General features: G+C 43.0%; 1 protein-coding gene across 1 annotated transcript in view; it reads left to right on the forward strand.

Annotated features, from left to right (window-relative positions):
- The first annotated feature begins 2,589 nt into the window (after positions 1 to 2,589).
- Positions 2,590 to 15,847, forward strand: part of LOC102845149 (probable gluconokinase-like) — a 27,178-nt gene continuing 13,920 nt past the window's right edge. The window contains exons 1-3 of the mRNA XM_006901949.1: positions 2,590 to 2,639; positions 7,600 to 7,630; positions 8,146 to 8,232. Coding sequence (XP_006902011.1) covers positions 2,590 to 2,639; positions 7,600 to 7,630; positions 8,146 to 8,232 — 168 coding nt within the window. The remainder of the gene's footprint in view (positions 2,640 to 7,599; positions 7,631 to 8,145; positions 8,233 to 15,847) is intronic.

Raw genomic sequence — 15,847 nt, forward strand, 5'->3', positions numbered from 1 at the left:
AAATAGGCCTTTGAGGCCTATATCCCCACTGACCACAGTAGGTGCAAACCCTTGATAAGGGAATGTAACTGACAACTTGCTTGTAAAGCTACTGTCCTCAGCATGTGTGAATCCTGATAAGAAAATGTAACTTGTTACTGCTCATGTTGCTAAATTTAAGAATAAGAAATATATTGGGAATCTGCTATGTTATATGTTAGAAATAAGAAATATGTTGGAGATCTGCTATGTTAGAAATAAGAATAAGAAATATACTGGGAATCTTCTATGGTATATGTTAGAAATAATAATAAGAATTATGTTAGGAATCTGCTATGTTATGGTTAGAAATTATGTTAAGAACATTGTGGTAATATACTGAAAAGCCGATATGCCCAAACATGCCCAAATAGGCCTCTAATAGCTCTAGGGCCCCACTGACCACAACAGAGGTAGACCATTGATAAGGAGCTATGACTGGTTACTGCTCATGTTGCCAAATAACACAATTAGTATTGAACATGATTGGTCAAACCCATATTGTTATTCAACATGTCCCAGCATGCCCCAATTGCCTCACCATAATGTATAGCAGAGAAGCCAGAGTAGATAAACTCTGGCTGTGCTCAGCAAATCTCTCTCTGCGTTTCACAATTAGCTGAACACTAAAGACTTAAAGGTTCTTTTCAGAGCCAAGAACTCTGGCCTACACTGATGGACATTAGCTACTGAGACAGTGGAGGATTCTGCCCACACTGGCGGATATTGACTACATCGAACTACTGAACTAGCTGAGAACCCCTTGGCTACATCAAACTCCTGAACTAGCTCAGAACCCCCCGATTGTACTAATGACCATGAGAGGCAAAAGAAGGAGACCAGTTGGGTTCCCGGGGTGAGTGAGTGTTCCCCACTGTTGATGAGTCAATATGTTGTGATGAATTTTTGAATTGCAATGTAGATAAATTACAAGTAACTATTTAATGCTTGCCATGAATTGATGAATCAATATGTTGTGGTGAATTTATTAATTGCAATGTAGATAAATGGCAATTATTGCTATGAATTAATTAATGAATCAATAAATTGTAATTGGCTTTCATAATATGTCTGTTGTTATTGTTGATTGGCATCGAGATGAGATCAACTCATAGCAACTCTATGAATAAAAGACCTAATGCCTTTCCTCAGCTATCTTTTTTTTCTCCAAGTTCATAGTTTCCAGAGGCATGTGGTTTAGGAAGTGGATGCCGCTCCTGCTTCCCAACCTGTTTTTCAACTGGGAGCTCTACCAAACACTGTCCACAATGGGAAACCATTCTGGTATTTGATATCCCCATGGCACAAGGTTCAGCATCATAGCAAACCCAGGTTACCTCATATAGCACATTTGACAAAGAGTGATGTGCAAAGTGTAAGAATGTTACTCTAAGATAAAACATAACTAGTTATGTTGGTAGTTGAAACCACCACTGAGATATAATTTAACTAGTCTCATTTAGCACTGGTTAAGTGATGTCGAGTCGAATATGACTCACAGTAAGCTTTGCACAAAAGACCTGAATTTTTTTCTATGATTATCATCTTTTCTGTGCATATGTCTATGAGTAATTAATTAAGGCTCAAGGACCATGACATGGATCTCAACAACCTGTGGCTGACTGAGAAAAATGGGAATCCCGGAACATTTGATTGTGTTTATGTAAAACTTACACTTGAAGCAGGAAGCAGTCATCAGAACAGAGCAAGGAGACACTGTTGTTGTTATGTGCCATCGAGTCGCTTGTGACTCATAGCGACCCTATGTACAACAGCCCTAAACCCTGCTCTATCTTGTGCCAATCACACTTCCTCTGACATATCCATCCTGATTACCCCAGTCACTGAATCAATCCACCTCATAGAGGGTCTTCCCCTCTTGTGCCGTCTCTCCACCCTCCCAAGCATGATGTCCCTCTCCAAGGACCTGTCCCTCCCTACAACATGTCCAAAGTATGTCAGACGAAGCCCCAGAATCCTTGCCTCCAAAGAGCAGCCTAGTTTGTTTTCTTGGCAGTCCATGGTACATTCAATACTCTTCTCCAGCACCACAGCTCAAATGCATCAATTCTCCTTCTATCCTTCCTAGTCATTGTCCAATTTTCTGATGCATAAAAAGTGATTGCAAAGACCATAGTCTTTATCAGATGCATCTTAGTCTTCAGAGTGACACCATTGCTCTTCAGTACTTTGGAGAGGTCCCTAACAGCAGACTTTCATGGTTCAAAATCGGGAAGCATACGGCAGGGATGTCTTCTGTCTCCATACTGTGTTATTACTATTAATATAATGAGCTCTGGTCTCCTAGTGGGCGGGGCTAGATTCTAAGCTGCGGGGCGGAGACGAAGGCATGGGCGGGGCGAGAGTGTAAGGGGCAAGGTCAGGGCCCGCGGAATGGGTGGGGAGAGTCTAAGAGGCAGGCCAGCGCTGACGAAATGGGAAGGGCGGGAGTCCGAAGGGCGGGTGAAAGTCTGAGGGGCGGGGCGAGAGTCTAAGTGACAGGTGGACGTGGGCTGGACCCAAGAAGGATCGCCAGGGGGCCTGGTGACCACCCTGAGGAAGAAGGAGGCGATGGAGGTACCCGGCGTGCTGCTGGTGATGGGCGTGAGCGGCTCAGGGAAGTAGGTGTCGGGAAGCCGGGCGGCGCGGAGACCAGGCCGCTGCCACAGGGCTGTGGGGACGGGAGGCTTCGGGGCCCTGGTCCTTCCTCCTTCAGAGAAAGCCGAGGTGCCTGCTCCCTCCGTTCCTGCAAGCCGCTCAGCCCCGGGGCGCTGGACCCGGTCTGCACTCTGAGGGCCTGGTGGAGCGGCCTGAGAGCAGGTGTTCTGGGCGCCAGGTCCCAGTGCGAGAGGGAAGGGGCGGCTACGGGGCCCTAAGCGCATGCGCAGTCCATCCCCAGGCTTTTCAGACTGGTCTTTGTCAGCCTGCGCTTTCGTAATTAGATTGTACATTTCCTTTCCCTCATCAGTGCTGAGAGCTGGAAGCAGGAAAGAGTTGGAGGGTGACCCCTGAGAATCCTGGAAAAGATAAGTGAAGGCTAGTGGTGCAGTGGTTAAGTGTGTGGCTGCTAATAGAAAGGTGAGGAGTTCAAACCCCTCTGTCCAGGAGAGAGAGACACAGAGAGATGTGGAGGTCTGCTTCTGTGGGGCATAACCTGCCATCCAGTGGACAACAGAGGGACTGATTATGGTTTTACAGTGCCTTTTGCATTTTCTGTAAAGAATTGCCCACGTTAAAGTGTATTTGAAAGGCTTTTTGCTTCAGGTAGATAGACATCATTTTCCAAAATCAGTGTGGTGTCAAAAGTCAGGACATCTTGAACTGAAATAAAAATACATCATAGACCCTAGAGATCCCTAGCTGTTGTGGGATTTGAAGAAGTCGAGGAATGGGAAACTGCTACCATAATGTGATGTATGAGAGTCAAGAAATCTGACACTTGGTTCCCTGCAGCCTGGCTGTATGAAGTTTGGCAGATCCATGTGCCTTGTGTTGTAGAAGGGAAAAGCAGTAACCATTGCAGGTGCAAAAATCCAAGAACAATGGATTGTCCTGGCATGCTGTATAAGAAGGAAAAATGACAGGTAGAGTGAGGAATCAGGTTGCCCATCCTAAGATCTTTAAAAGGCTCCATTCTTCAGGAAGACTTATGTAGATTATGATAGTAAAGCTTCTGCTCACATTAAAGTGCCAAAAGGGGAATACAACATCTGCTTATAGGTTGTCTTTGACATGAGTGTATATATTTTAATGAACATTTACAGATATTTTGGATTTCCATTCATTCATTGTTGCACTTTTCTCCCCGCCTGCCCCTCCCCTCCGGTTTGTTCCTCTCTTTGAAAAGTAAAAGAAAAATTCCTTCATTGGTATACAATCCCCCCACCCTCCCTCGCCTCGAGTACACTCCACTACGCAACCTTAATTCTGGACTCTTGTGATAACCATAATACCCTATCATATATCGCTTTTAAACTGTTCTCTCCCTCATCTGTTTCCATGCAGTATACATAATTTATCCAGTTTTTCTCAGTCTTACCCCAACCCTGATGTCAGTCCCATTCTACAACAGTGGCACTATGCAGTATTTGTCTTTTTGTGACTGAGATAGTTCACTCAGCATAATGTCCTCCAGGGTCACCCACTTTGAATAATATTGCATGAGTTCCTTGTTTTTCAATGCAGCATAGTATTCCATTGTGTGAATATACCACAGCTTCTCTATCCATTCATTTGTTGATGGGCACTTATGTTCTTTCCAACTCCTTCCTATTGTGAACAAAGCCACGATAAACATGGGTGTGCATATATCTGCTTGGGTGACAGTTATGGTCTCTTTAGGGTATATTCCCAGTAGTGGAATTGCTGGGTCAAATGGTATCTCTATTTGAAACTTTTTGAGAAAGCGCCACACCACCTTCCACAGTGGTTGCACCATTTTACACTTCCACCAAGAGTGAATAAGAGTTCCAGTCTCTCCACAACCTCGCCAGCATTTGTCACTTGCTTTTCTGTTAAATTCTGATAGTCTTACTGGGGTGAGATGCTATCTCATAGTTGTTTAGATTTGCATCAACATGAGAGACTTTTGATGGGAGCAATAAAACCTTATGTTGTAGGGGAAACCTTGTGTTGCAGGTACCAGAGGAACAGACACAGGAAAGAGGGGAAATCTTAAAGGTATTACTAAGGCCAAACTGATAATTTGGTGGATTATTTTACTCCTTGTTAGTTGTTGTTGTTATGTGCTGCCAAGTCACCTGTGACTCATAGCAACCCTATGTACAACAGCTCTAAACCCTGCTCTATCCTGTGGCAATCTTATTGTCTCTGACACACTTAATCCCATTACCTCAGTCACTGAATCAATCCGTCTCATCAAGGGTCTTCCTCTCTTGATCTGCCACTCTACTCCACCCTTCCAAGCATGATGTGCCTCTCCAAGGAAATGGAAATGAAGCAAGGCTCTGCAAAGGCTGCTCCTATTAAGATGCTAACCTCTCTGTACATAGTAAAGGAGCCTTACTAGAGCATGGAGCTCTGATAGCTTAGGGGTAAAGAACTGCACTGCCAATGCACAGGTAAGCAGTTAAAATCTACCAGCTGCTGGAAAAAAAAGGGCAACCTACTATGGAGTTTACTGCATCTGAAAACCAGATGGAGGGTGAACTATAAGTTGGTTCCCACTCGATGGTATACAACAACTAGAGTTGTGTGGGAGTGAAACTAAAGAGGAAGCATGGAAATTTCTGAAAATTGACTTTTTGAATTGCTGATAGAACTTTTAGAATAAGATCAGTTTTCTATTGGGCTTGTGCAACATTAAATACTTTACTCAAAAACACTCTTTAAATCCTGTCTTTGATGAGAGATCCCTGAACCACATAATTTAGAACTTTTGATATTTAAGCATTTGGAAAATACTTCATTAATGGTGCCTATTTTAGGTCATATGTAGTATATAACAGATAAAATCTCTGCCATCAAAGACTTTACATTGTAGTATTGGGTGGCAGACAGCTGTTTCTCTAAAGGTCAGGTGGCGAGATGCTCCAGGGAAACATAAGGAGGAATGCTGGTGGTTCAGAGTTAACATGCTCAGCTACTAACCGAAACTAGGGGTGCAAGTCCACAGAGGCTCCTTGGAGGAAAGGCATGGCAATCTACTCCAAAATAACAGCCACTGAAAACGCTGACACACGTGGAGACTCTGTGAGTCAGAGTCAAGTCTACAGAAACTAGTTTGTTTTAATTAGTGGAGCACAGAGCTCTAGGCAGAATGGCCAGGGGAGGCATCTCTGAGGGAGTGGTATTTGAACAAAGATGGACAAGAAACAAGAGAAGAAAGAACTGTTTAAAAGGAGTATATGATTAGGCATTATTTGTGTGACAACAGTCCAGAATAAGAGGTGCATTGCAAAGGTGGGGGAGGGGTAGAGCAGAAAGAAGGAAATTGTGCAACAGCAAATGGATGGAAATCCAAATTTTCCATACACTTTTTTAAAAATCACAGTAACACAAATTTTAAATAAGACAAAAGAATCCCTGTGGATATCTGGGCAGAATGGCAAGTACAAGGCCCTGAAGCTTGGCTTTTTGGAGACAGAGTGATGGAAGGAGAGATGAGGTCAGAGAAATGCTGGTGAAGAAATGTGTGTATGTGTTGCCTAGATGTGTTGGGAGGACTGGATGTGAGTGTAGGAGAGGAGAAAGGAGTTGGGGATAACTTTGAGAGTTTTTGACTGGGTAACTGGAAGTGGGAACTCTGGTGGCCTACTGGCAAGAAGCTGCACTGCAATCCCAAGGCACTTAGTTCGAGGCCACCAGCTGTTCCACGGAAAAAGGATGGGCAGTCTCCTTCCATGTGATTAACTGCCTCTGAAAACCCACAGGAGGGTCAGCTATGGGCCTGTTTCAACTTGACGGTATACAACAACAACAACTGGAAGTAGGAGGCTTCCACATACTCTGATAGGGATTCAGTGGAGAGAGCAGATTTAGAAGAAAATAAGAGGTCACTGTGGGATATGGTGAGCTGATACAGTTGGTTCGGGTGCTTAGCTTCTCACTGAAAGATCAGAGGTTCAAATCTACACAGAAGCACCTTGGAAGAAAACCAGCCACTGAAAATGCTGTGGAGGCCAGTGCTCTGACACAGAACCACCATCATCTGCAGTCACCTAGATAGTAAGCTGAAGACAGCAGAGACTTTGGTAGACTGACCAGGACATCCCGGGAACTAGTAAGTGCTCATTGAATCTTGATGAGTGTGTTATGTGCCTCTAGCCTCCTTGTTTTGAAGAATTAGAAGAAAATGTAAACAATCACTTAGTTTTGGCCTAGCTCTTGGATCTGAGCCCTTTCCTACCCCAGCTGCCTGTTAGACTGTGTATAACCCTATCAGATGCTTTTGCACAGCATTAACCAGAGGGTCATTCTCAAGTCAGTGCCCCTGCCCTTTATTGTGAGAGCAGCTCTCTTAAATCTGAAACAGTATTTATGAATCTCTGAACCTCACAGAGGTACTATCATAACACTTTCCCCATTATATCCTTGGTAAAATTTTGTCACATTATTAATTCAGAAATTTTCTTTGGTAAGGAGCTGGCTGCCAACCTGAAGGCACATGGTTCTAACCCACCAGCCACTCCTTGGGAGAAAGACAGGCAGTGTTCTTTTCCCCATGTGATTTACTGCCTCTGAAAACCCACAAGAGGATTAGCTATGGGTCACTTTCAACTCCCTGATACTCGACAATAACATATTCAGAATTTTTTCTCTCAAAAGTAAATATTTAGAGAACACAGACCAAAGTAACACTAATTGAAGAAAAGCCTTCAGAGAGTTAGTATGATCTTATACATTGCTTTATAAAAAGTAAAATAGAGGTGACTTTAAAATCCTAGAAGACAGAAAAGCCACTCTCTAGAGTTCAGTGTCCAGTGTCATCGCTTCAGTATCATTGGGTCGTGGGCTTTATTGCTGTCTAGGGCAGCCATCTATTGATCCAGTGCCCCTGGACCTGAGGACCTGTGCACACATCAGGATGGGCAGTAATTTAAACCTCTGTCCTCTTCACAGATCAACCGTGGGCGCCCTGCTTGCATCTGAGGTACCTGTTCCTATGTCTCTGACATGGTCCCCATGGACCAGACCTAAGTTCTCATTGCTCCTCTCCCTCTGTCCCCTCCTTTCTTCTGGCAGGTAATTAAACAAATAAAATCCACAACCGATTGCTGCCAAGTTGATCACAGCTTGTGCCACTCCATCTGTACATAAGTGGAGCTGCTCCATCAAGTTTTCTGGGCTCCCTGAGCAGACCCTCAGGCCTTTCTCCCTCAGCACCTGTGGGTTGAAACTTCTGCCACCCAGGGACTTTACTGGCCGCAAACACCTCCACATGGCATGTGAAACCCAATGATAAAAACATTCTGCCTGTGGTGATGACAAATAGGGATGACTGAAAACAGGAGCTGTGGCAGGGTGACGGGTGGGAACTGTGGTTCTGTGCAGGGGAACCTGCCCGTCAGGGGAATGGGGTGCTCAGGAGTTCTCTCTCTGGTGTAGGGTTGCTGCCATGCAGATTGAACTGCCTGCTAGCCATTCCTTCTCCCTTTATTCTTTAAGCTTGGATGGATGTTCTATGATGCAGATGACTACCATCCTGAGGAAAACCGGATGAAGATGAGCAGAGGGATCCCACTGAATGACCAGGTAAGCTTCCATCTGTTCCATCAGACCTCCCATTGGGTAACTTGGGTGAGGCATCTGGGCCACTTGGAACAGCAGAGCTCCTGGGCATGAGCTGACCATGTGATGGTGTTCCAAGGTTCAGCCACGTACTAGGTCCTCCATGTTTGTTAGCTTCAGCCTCTGACTTCTCTCTGAACACAGCACCAGAAATGATGCCCCGGGTGTCCAGTTCAAACAAAGTCTACCAACCTTGTTGCTGAATTTCATCTGCAAGATATAATCCCCGAGTAGATAGGACAAGGAGAAGTAACTTCCTTTTCTCAGATTCCTAGTACTGCACCAGACTCTGGCATCTTCCCACAGCCAGAGGGTCTTTGCAAAGTTCAAATCTGGCTGGCCATGTGTCACCCTACATAAGGCTTTGTCCTGGCCGTAGGGTCAAGATTCAACTCTGGCCTCCATACCCTGCTTAGCCTCTGTACATACCACGTGCCCCTCCACTGGAGCCTCTTCGTCTTTGTCACTGCTGCTGCCCCCTCATAGCCACCAGTGTCATCTCTGCATAGCCTTCATCTCTCAGCTCCCTCAATGCTTATTCAGAAAGCTTGCCCATGCCCACTTACATGCAGCTTCTAAATACTCTGTTATTGTACCATATACTTTAATTCCCTTGTCCTGGTTGCAAATTTCCTAGTGTGAGAATTTGATTAATATTTGTCTCTGCAACTTGTCTTAACCCATAATTAGGTCATTTCCATTAATCATTTTATCTCTAAATATATGGCGTGCAGTAAATTTCAGAAAGTATGTGAGGCATACATGTGAGTGAAGAAATGAACACACGAGCATAAAACTACATGCACAGTGCTGAGGCCAAATCCTGGAGCACTTCTGTAACGTCACAGCCACAGAGTGCGGAATCCTTTATGTAACTGGCTGTATCTTGGGAGGGAATGTAAGGACATGGGAGAGCAGAGTCTACAGGCCTGCATACTAATATATATGTCCAAAGGGCAGGATCAGAACAGATCTGGCCAGAGAGACCAACAGATTTTGTCACTGACCTCTGTTCTTCCGAAGTGCTTCCCTCAGTATCCCGTTGCTCTGCTTTGCAGTAGTTTAGTAACCAGATCTAACACTTAAGTTCTGACTTTGTCATGTCAAAATTTAGTTTGAGACATTCAGCTTTAGAAAATAGGATGAAAAAGAAAATAGGACGAAAGAGCTATAAAGAAGATTTGTTGTTGTTGTTGTTGTTGTTGTTGTTATGTGCCATCGAGTCGCTTGCGACTCATTGCAACCCTATGTACAACAGCCCTGAACTCTGCTCTGTCCTGTGCCAATTGCATTATGTCCAATACAGCCATCCCGATTACCCCAGTCACTGAATCAATCCACCTCATAGAGGGCCTTCCCCTCAAGCATTATGTCCCTCCTTACAAGATGTCCAAAGTATGTTAGACGAAGCTTCTGAATCCTTGCCTCCAAGGAGCCGCCTAGTTTAACCCTCTCCAGGATGAATCTATTTGTTTTCCTAGCAGTCCGTGGTATCCTCAATATTCTTTTCCAGCACCACAGCTCAAAGGCATCAATTCTCCTTCTATCCTCCCTAGTCTTTGTCCAACTCTCTGATGCTTAACAAGTGATTGCTAAGACCATGGCCTGTATCAGACTCACCTTTGTCTCCAGCCAGACACCATTGCTCTTCAGAACTTTGGAAAGGTCCCTAACAGCAGACTTTCCCATTGCAATACATCTTTTCATTTCTTGGCTACTGGTTCCGAGAATGTTGACTGTGGAGTCAAGCAAATTAAACTGTGAACAATCTCAATTTCTTCACCATCCATCCTGATGCTGCCAATTGGTCCAGTGGTGAGAATCTTTGTCTTCTTGACAGTGAGCCTCAATCTATATTGAAGGCTGCACTCCTTGACCCTCTGCAGCAAGCTCTTCAGGTCCTCCTCAGTTTCAGCAAGCAGGGTTGTATCATCTGCATAATGCAGATTGTTGATAGATCTTCCACCATTCCTGACTCCACATTTCTCCTCATAGAGCCCAGCCTCCCGGATAATCTGTTCTGCATACAGGTTGAAAAGGTATGGAGACAGGACACATCCCTGGCATATGCCCTTTGCAATTTTTAACCATGCAGTGTTTTCTTGCTCCATTCTGATGACTGCCTCTTGGTCCAAGTATAGGTTGCACATTAGCATGATCAAGTGTTCTGGAATTCCCGTTGTTCTCAGAGTCAGCCACAGTTTGTTATGATCCACACAGTCAAACACCTTTGCATAATCAAAGAAACACAGATAGACATTCTTCTGGTATTCCCTGCTTTCAGCCAAGATCCATCTAACATTAGCTACAATACCCCTAGTACCATGACCACTTCTAAACCCAGCCAGGACTTTTGGCAGTTCTCTGCTGATGTGCTGTTCCAGTCATTTTTGGATAATCTTCAGTAGAATCTTGCTTGCATGTGAAATCAATGATATTGTTCTATAGTTTCCACCCTCTGTTGGGTCACCCATCTTTGGGATGGGAACAAATATAGATCTCTTCCAGTCAGTTGGCCAAGTGGTTGTTCTCCAGATTTCTTGGCACAACTTGGTGAGCATGTCCAGGGCAGCATCTGTTAGCTGAAATATGTCAATTGATATACTATCTATTCCTGGGGCCTTATTTTTTGCTATTTCCTTCAAAGCAGCCTGAACTTCTTCCTTCATCACCATAGGCTCTTGCTCATATGTTGTTTCATTAAATTCTTCTGTGTCTGCCATTCCTTTTGATACAGTGACTCAATATATTCTTTCCATCTTTTTTTTTTATTTCAGTGAACATCTACAGAGATTTTGGAATTTCATTCATTAATTGTTGCATTTTTCTCTCCCCCCACCCCCCACCCCCTTTCACTCCTCTCCTTGAAAAGCAAAAGAAAAACTCCTTCATTGGTACACAATCCTCCTTGCAGACCCTCCAACCTCACCCCACCCCAAATATAATCCACTCTGCAATCGTCATTCCGTACTCTTATGGTGCACATAATGCCCTAAAATATAATACTTTCCATCTTCTTTTAATACTTCCTGGATAATTTAATATTCTACCTAAAGCATCCTTGATTATAGCAACTCGAGGTTTGAATTTGTTCTTCAGTTCCTTAAAGAAGATATAAGCAACAATATTGGGATTGATTAGACTAGAGATAATAAACATACTAGATAACCTGGCTCCACTGCTAAGCCATGTGACCTTTGGCAAATTGCTTAACCTCTCTGCCTCATTTTCCTCCTGTGAAGTAAGGATAGTAATAGGACCTATTTCTTTGGGTTCTTGAGAGGATTAACCAAGATGACACAGAAAATTGTGTACAAAAAATTGTCTGACGAATTCTGTAAATGTGTTACTATTGCTGACAGTATATTTACATACATATATATACATAAACACACATACACATTTCTATTTACACATATGTGTAAAATGCAGCATTTATTTCTATGGTGTATATAAAGTGTGATTGTGCTAGTGTTATTTTTCTTTATCTTGGTAAGTGAAAGTAAATGCCAAGTTAAAGAATAAAGTAAAACAACTCAAACAAGAAAGTTTTTACATGTCATTTAAGCATATACTCATTCACAGGGGATGCCTGTTTTAATGGGTAGTGTGGATGGCAGGGGGAGGTGGACTTCTGAAGAAGAACTTCCTGTATGAATAGAAGGAGAAAAGGTTAGTTATGTTACTCAAATAAAACAAATGAGTTACTAAATACGTGCACAAGAAATTTTACAAGTTAGCCAGACCTCAGAAGAGAAATGGATGGATTTATAGACTTGACACCAGTAATAGAGCAGTAATAACCACAGCCAGCTAAAAGTGACAGTGTGGGTCAAACAAAGCCCCTCCTCATTGCCTAACAACCACAGCTCTCGTCCTCGTGACAGTGTCAGGAGAACAGCCACATGCGAATCAACTGGGAAGTTTCTGAGGCAGGCACAGAGTAGCTCTGCTATGGGGAAGAGGGTTGAGGGAGAGTTTTGTGCTTAGAGGACTGACGACTAAGATCTGAAAGGAAGGAATCCAACACGAATATAGGAAACTCAAGATGCCTCAAACTGACTGCTGTCTATTTGGCACCAACTCATAGCTGATTGTCCATTGGGTTTCCAAGACTGTAAATTGCAGTTAGAAGAATGCCCAACCTTCTCCTTCAGAGCTGTAGATTCAGACTTGTAGAGAATGCTTTTGGGTTCACAATGCAACTCCCTGCAGACTGTGTCACCAGAGCTCCCTGGACCACACTAAGGCCTCCTTAAATAGAAATTAATTAAAATTTAAAATCTAATTTCCCAGTCATACTAGCCACTGTCTGAGCCACTCTCCCTCTACTCATCCTCCCTTCAAGATCCCAATTCCTACATGTTTTGGGATGTTTCTGTCAGGTCATGGAAACCTTGCCCTGATTTTGTGATGTTCCAGTTTAACTCTGGAGAGAACTTTGTTGTACTTACTTCCAAGCACTGGAGGGTGGAGAGTGGAGTACACCGTCCCCCCTCATCCTGCACACAGGGCCCATCAAGTCAGGTCGCCTTGGATAATCATGAAAGTCAAACACAAAGAAGTCTTAAGAGACAGGGAGAAGAAAAATCATAGCATTTCTGCTCACTCGATTAGGTATTCAAGGCCACCTGACTTGATGGGCCAATCAAGTGAGCAGAAATGTTAATTTGGGTTATGATTTTCCTTCTCTCTGTCTCTTAAGATTTCTTTGACTTTCATGATTTATAATACTGCTCACAGTAACTGTTCAGAAGGCACAGAGCTCACTGAGTTTGCTGTAATGCTGCTGCTTGCACCAGTTTCTCTTTTTATGTAAAGGGGAGCTGTTACCACCCTTTCTTCATATATATTGCAAATGCAAACTTTAGAGTTTATCTGTGCAATCAAAACTCCCTATGGAGTCAGCTCCAACTTAGGATGATCCAACTTATGTCAGGTAGAACTCTGCTCCACAGGGTTTTCAATAGTTGATTTTTTAGAAGTAGATCACCAGACCCTTTCTGCTGAGGCTTCTGAGTAAAACTGAATTGTTAACCTTTTGATTAGCAGCTAACACTTTGAGCTTTTGCACCACCCAGAGACCATGTGTCCAAGGTCCTCCCTGCTGCCCTCACCATAAAGTTCAGATCCTCAGCTGGTCATCAGGTATCAACTGTTCTTCCCGAGTGCTTTCACCTCTTGTTCATCAGTGCCAGCATTTGCTTCCCCCATTTACCTGAGTCTTGACACACAACCTTTAAATCCCCTAGTCTTGGATAATACCCTTTCATCTGCTGGCAGGCCATTCTCCAGATGAAATCTTTATTATTCACGTTTCGCTCTTCTGGTCAGTTGATCCATCTCCCTACTATATTAACTCTCCTTAGGAAGACCATCTCTTGTGGCCCTCATCACTGCCCAGTGGTAAATTTAACTGGCCCTCTACCCTTGGAAGATGTCTTTTCCATCACCTGTGACCCCTGAAGACAAGGGCCAGTGCCATTCATATTATGTTCCCAAGGCTTCCATGGTGCTTTGAATATGCTAATTATTAAGTGTCTCTGAAATCACATCCCAGTGTATAACAGATTCATAGTTTAAAAGTTTGCTTGAAACTTGAAAGTGGAAATATTGTTCATATTAGCTACAGAATCCTCAGATGAATGTTTAAAAATATTTAAATCTCAGAGAAGCTCAATGAATTATACAATAATCTCTATTTTACAGATAAAGAAAGGCAGCAAGTTAAGTCAATTGAGTAAAGCAATGCAGGAAATTGCCCTCTAACCTCAAAGGTCATACTCTTTCTACTGTATTAATGGTCTTGAGAATCCACAAAACAAACCACAACCAAAAAAAAGAAGGGAATCAGAGTTTAACAAATGGGGAAAGAAGCATAAAATGAGGAATAAAGATGAGAATTGTCAGGAGAGCTGTAACGCTCAATAAGCATGCCAGTAGGTAGAGGACCTGACATATAAGCATGTGCATAGCAGAGGACCTGATGTATATACACACGCATCGCAGAGGACCTGGCATATAAATATGTGCATAGCAGAGAACCTGACATACGAGCCTGCGTGTAGATAGGAGACCTGACATATAAGCACCTGCATAGATAGGGGCCTTGACGTCTAAGCAGATAAGTAAAGGATCCAAAGGGTACTCAGGGCAGGAGGTGGCTTTAAGATCTGTGATTGAGAATTCCCATCAACACAGTAGAGGCCAGGTAAGCTTCTGGAACTAGTTTAGAAAAACCCTTCTGTGACCTATGTTATACTGAATGGAGGATCCCAATATTTTAATTTTACTATAACTCAGTCTTAGAGAGCCCTGGTGCTTCTAATCCACCAACTCCTCAACAGAACAAAGATGACTAATCTTCCATGAAATTTATAGCCTCTGAAAGTCTGATGGGGGGTCGGTCATCTGTGAGTTCGCTCTGATTCAACAGCAATGAGTTTGAATATGTGTGGTTTATTGGGTTTTTGGTTTGTTTTTGTTTTTTTAAGCTTGGACGCTTCAGAAATAAAAATTGTCTTTTTTTTTTTTTTAATAAAGAAGAATCTTGACTGAAAAAGCTTAGGTGCCCAGCTGAATTTCAAATTCTTGTAGACTCCAGACTTTGTGAAATCATGGATGTTACATGAACCTCTGAAACCACTGTCTTAGATAATCTTTAAACAAAAATATCCACTGAGGTCTTCTTAAAAACAGTTTCTCTTAACTAGTAAAACTGTCTTCTTTGTATGAGTGTGGGATCCCAGTGACCACAGCACCAGGACCAGTGAGTATCTTGGTGTACAGGGACACCTCAAGGGAGAATGAGTGCTGTGCAGATAGCATGTGATTGTGTAGCACTGTAGCTTGATGAAGGGGTTGTATAGCACTATGTATACACTATGTGTATGGCTGCATATGTTATCAAAAACAAATAATAAAATAGGAAGAAATCTCCCTTTTTACTATGCAGAAACAATTGACTGCATAGATTATAACAAATTCTGGCTGATACTGAGAAGAATGAGAATTCCAGAACACTTAACTGTGTGAGTGTGAAACTTATACTGAGACCGAGAGGCTCTTGTGCCAACAGAGCAATGGAAGGTGTGCATCAGGATTGTATTCTTTCTATACACCTGTTTAATCTGTATGATGAGAAGATTATTCAAGAAGCTGGACTCTATGAAGAAGAAGGTGGCATCAGGATTTAAGGAAGACTCATCAATAATCTTCATTATGTAGATGACACAACCTTGCTTGCTGAAAGTGAGAACTTAAAGAACTTTCTGCAGAAGATCAAAAACTGCATTCTTCAATATGGTTTATATCTGAACATCAAGAAAACAAAAATTCTAGCCACTCGACCAATACGCAACATCGTGATAGATGGAGAAAGATTGAAGCTGTCAATGACTTCATCTTACTTGGATCCACAAGCAATACACTTTGTTTTAGCATTCGGAAAAACATGTTGCACTGGGAAAGTCAGTAGTCGGGTTGTTGTTGTTGTTGTTGTTGTTATGTGCCATCGAGTCGTTTCCGACTCATAGCGACCCTATGCACAACAGCTCTAAACCCTGCTCTATCCTGCGCC

This window comes from Elephantulus edwardii, unplaced genomic scaffold (genome assembly GCF_000299155.1).
Source record: "Elephantulus edwardii isolate Elephantulus edwardi_28Jun2011 unplaced genomic scaffold, EleEdw1.0 scaffold00353, whole genome shotgun sequence".
Lineage (NCBI taxonomy): Eukaryota > Metazoa > Chordata > Mammalia > Macroscelidea > Macroscelididae > Elephantulus > Elephantulus edwardii.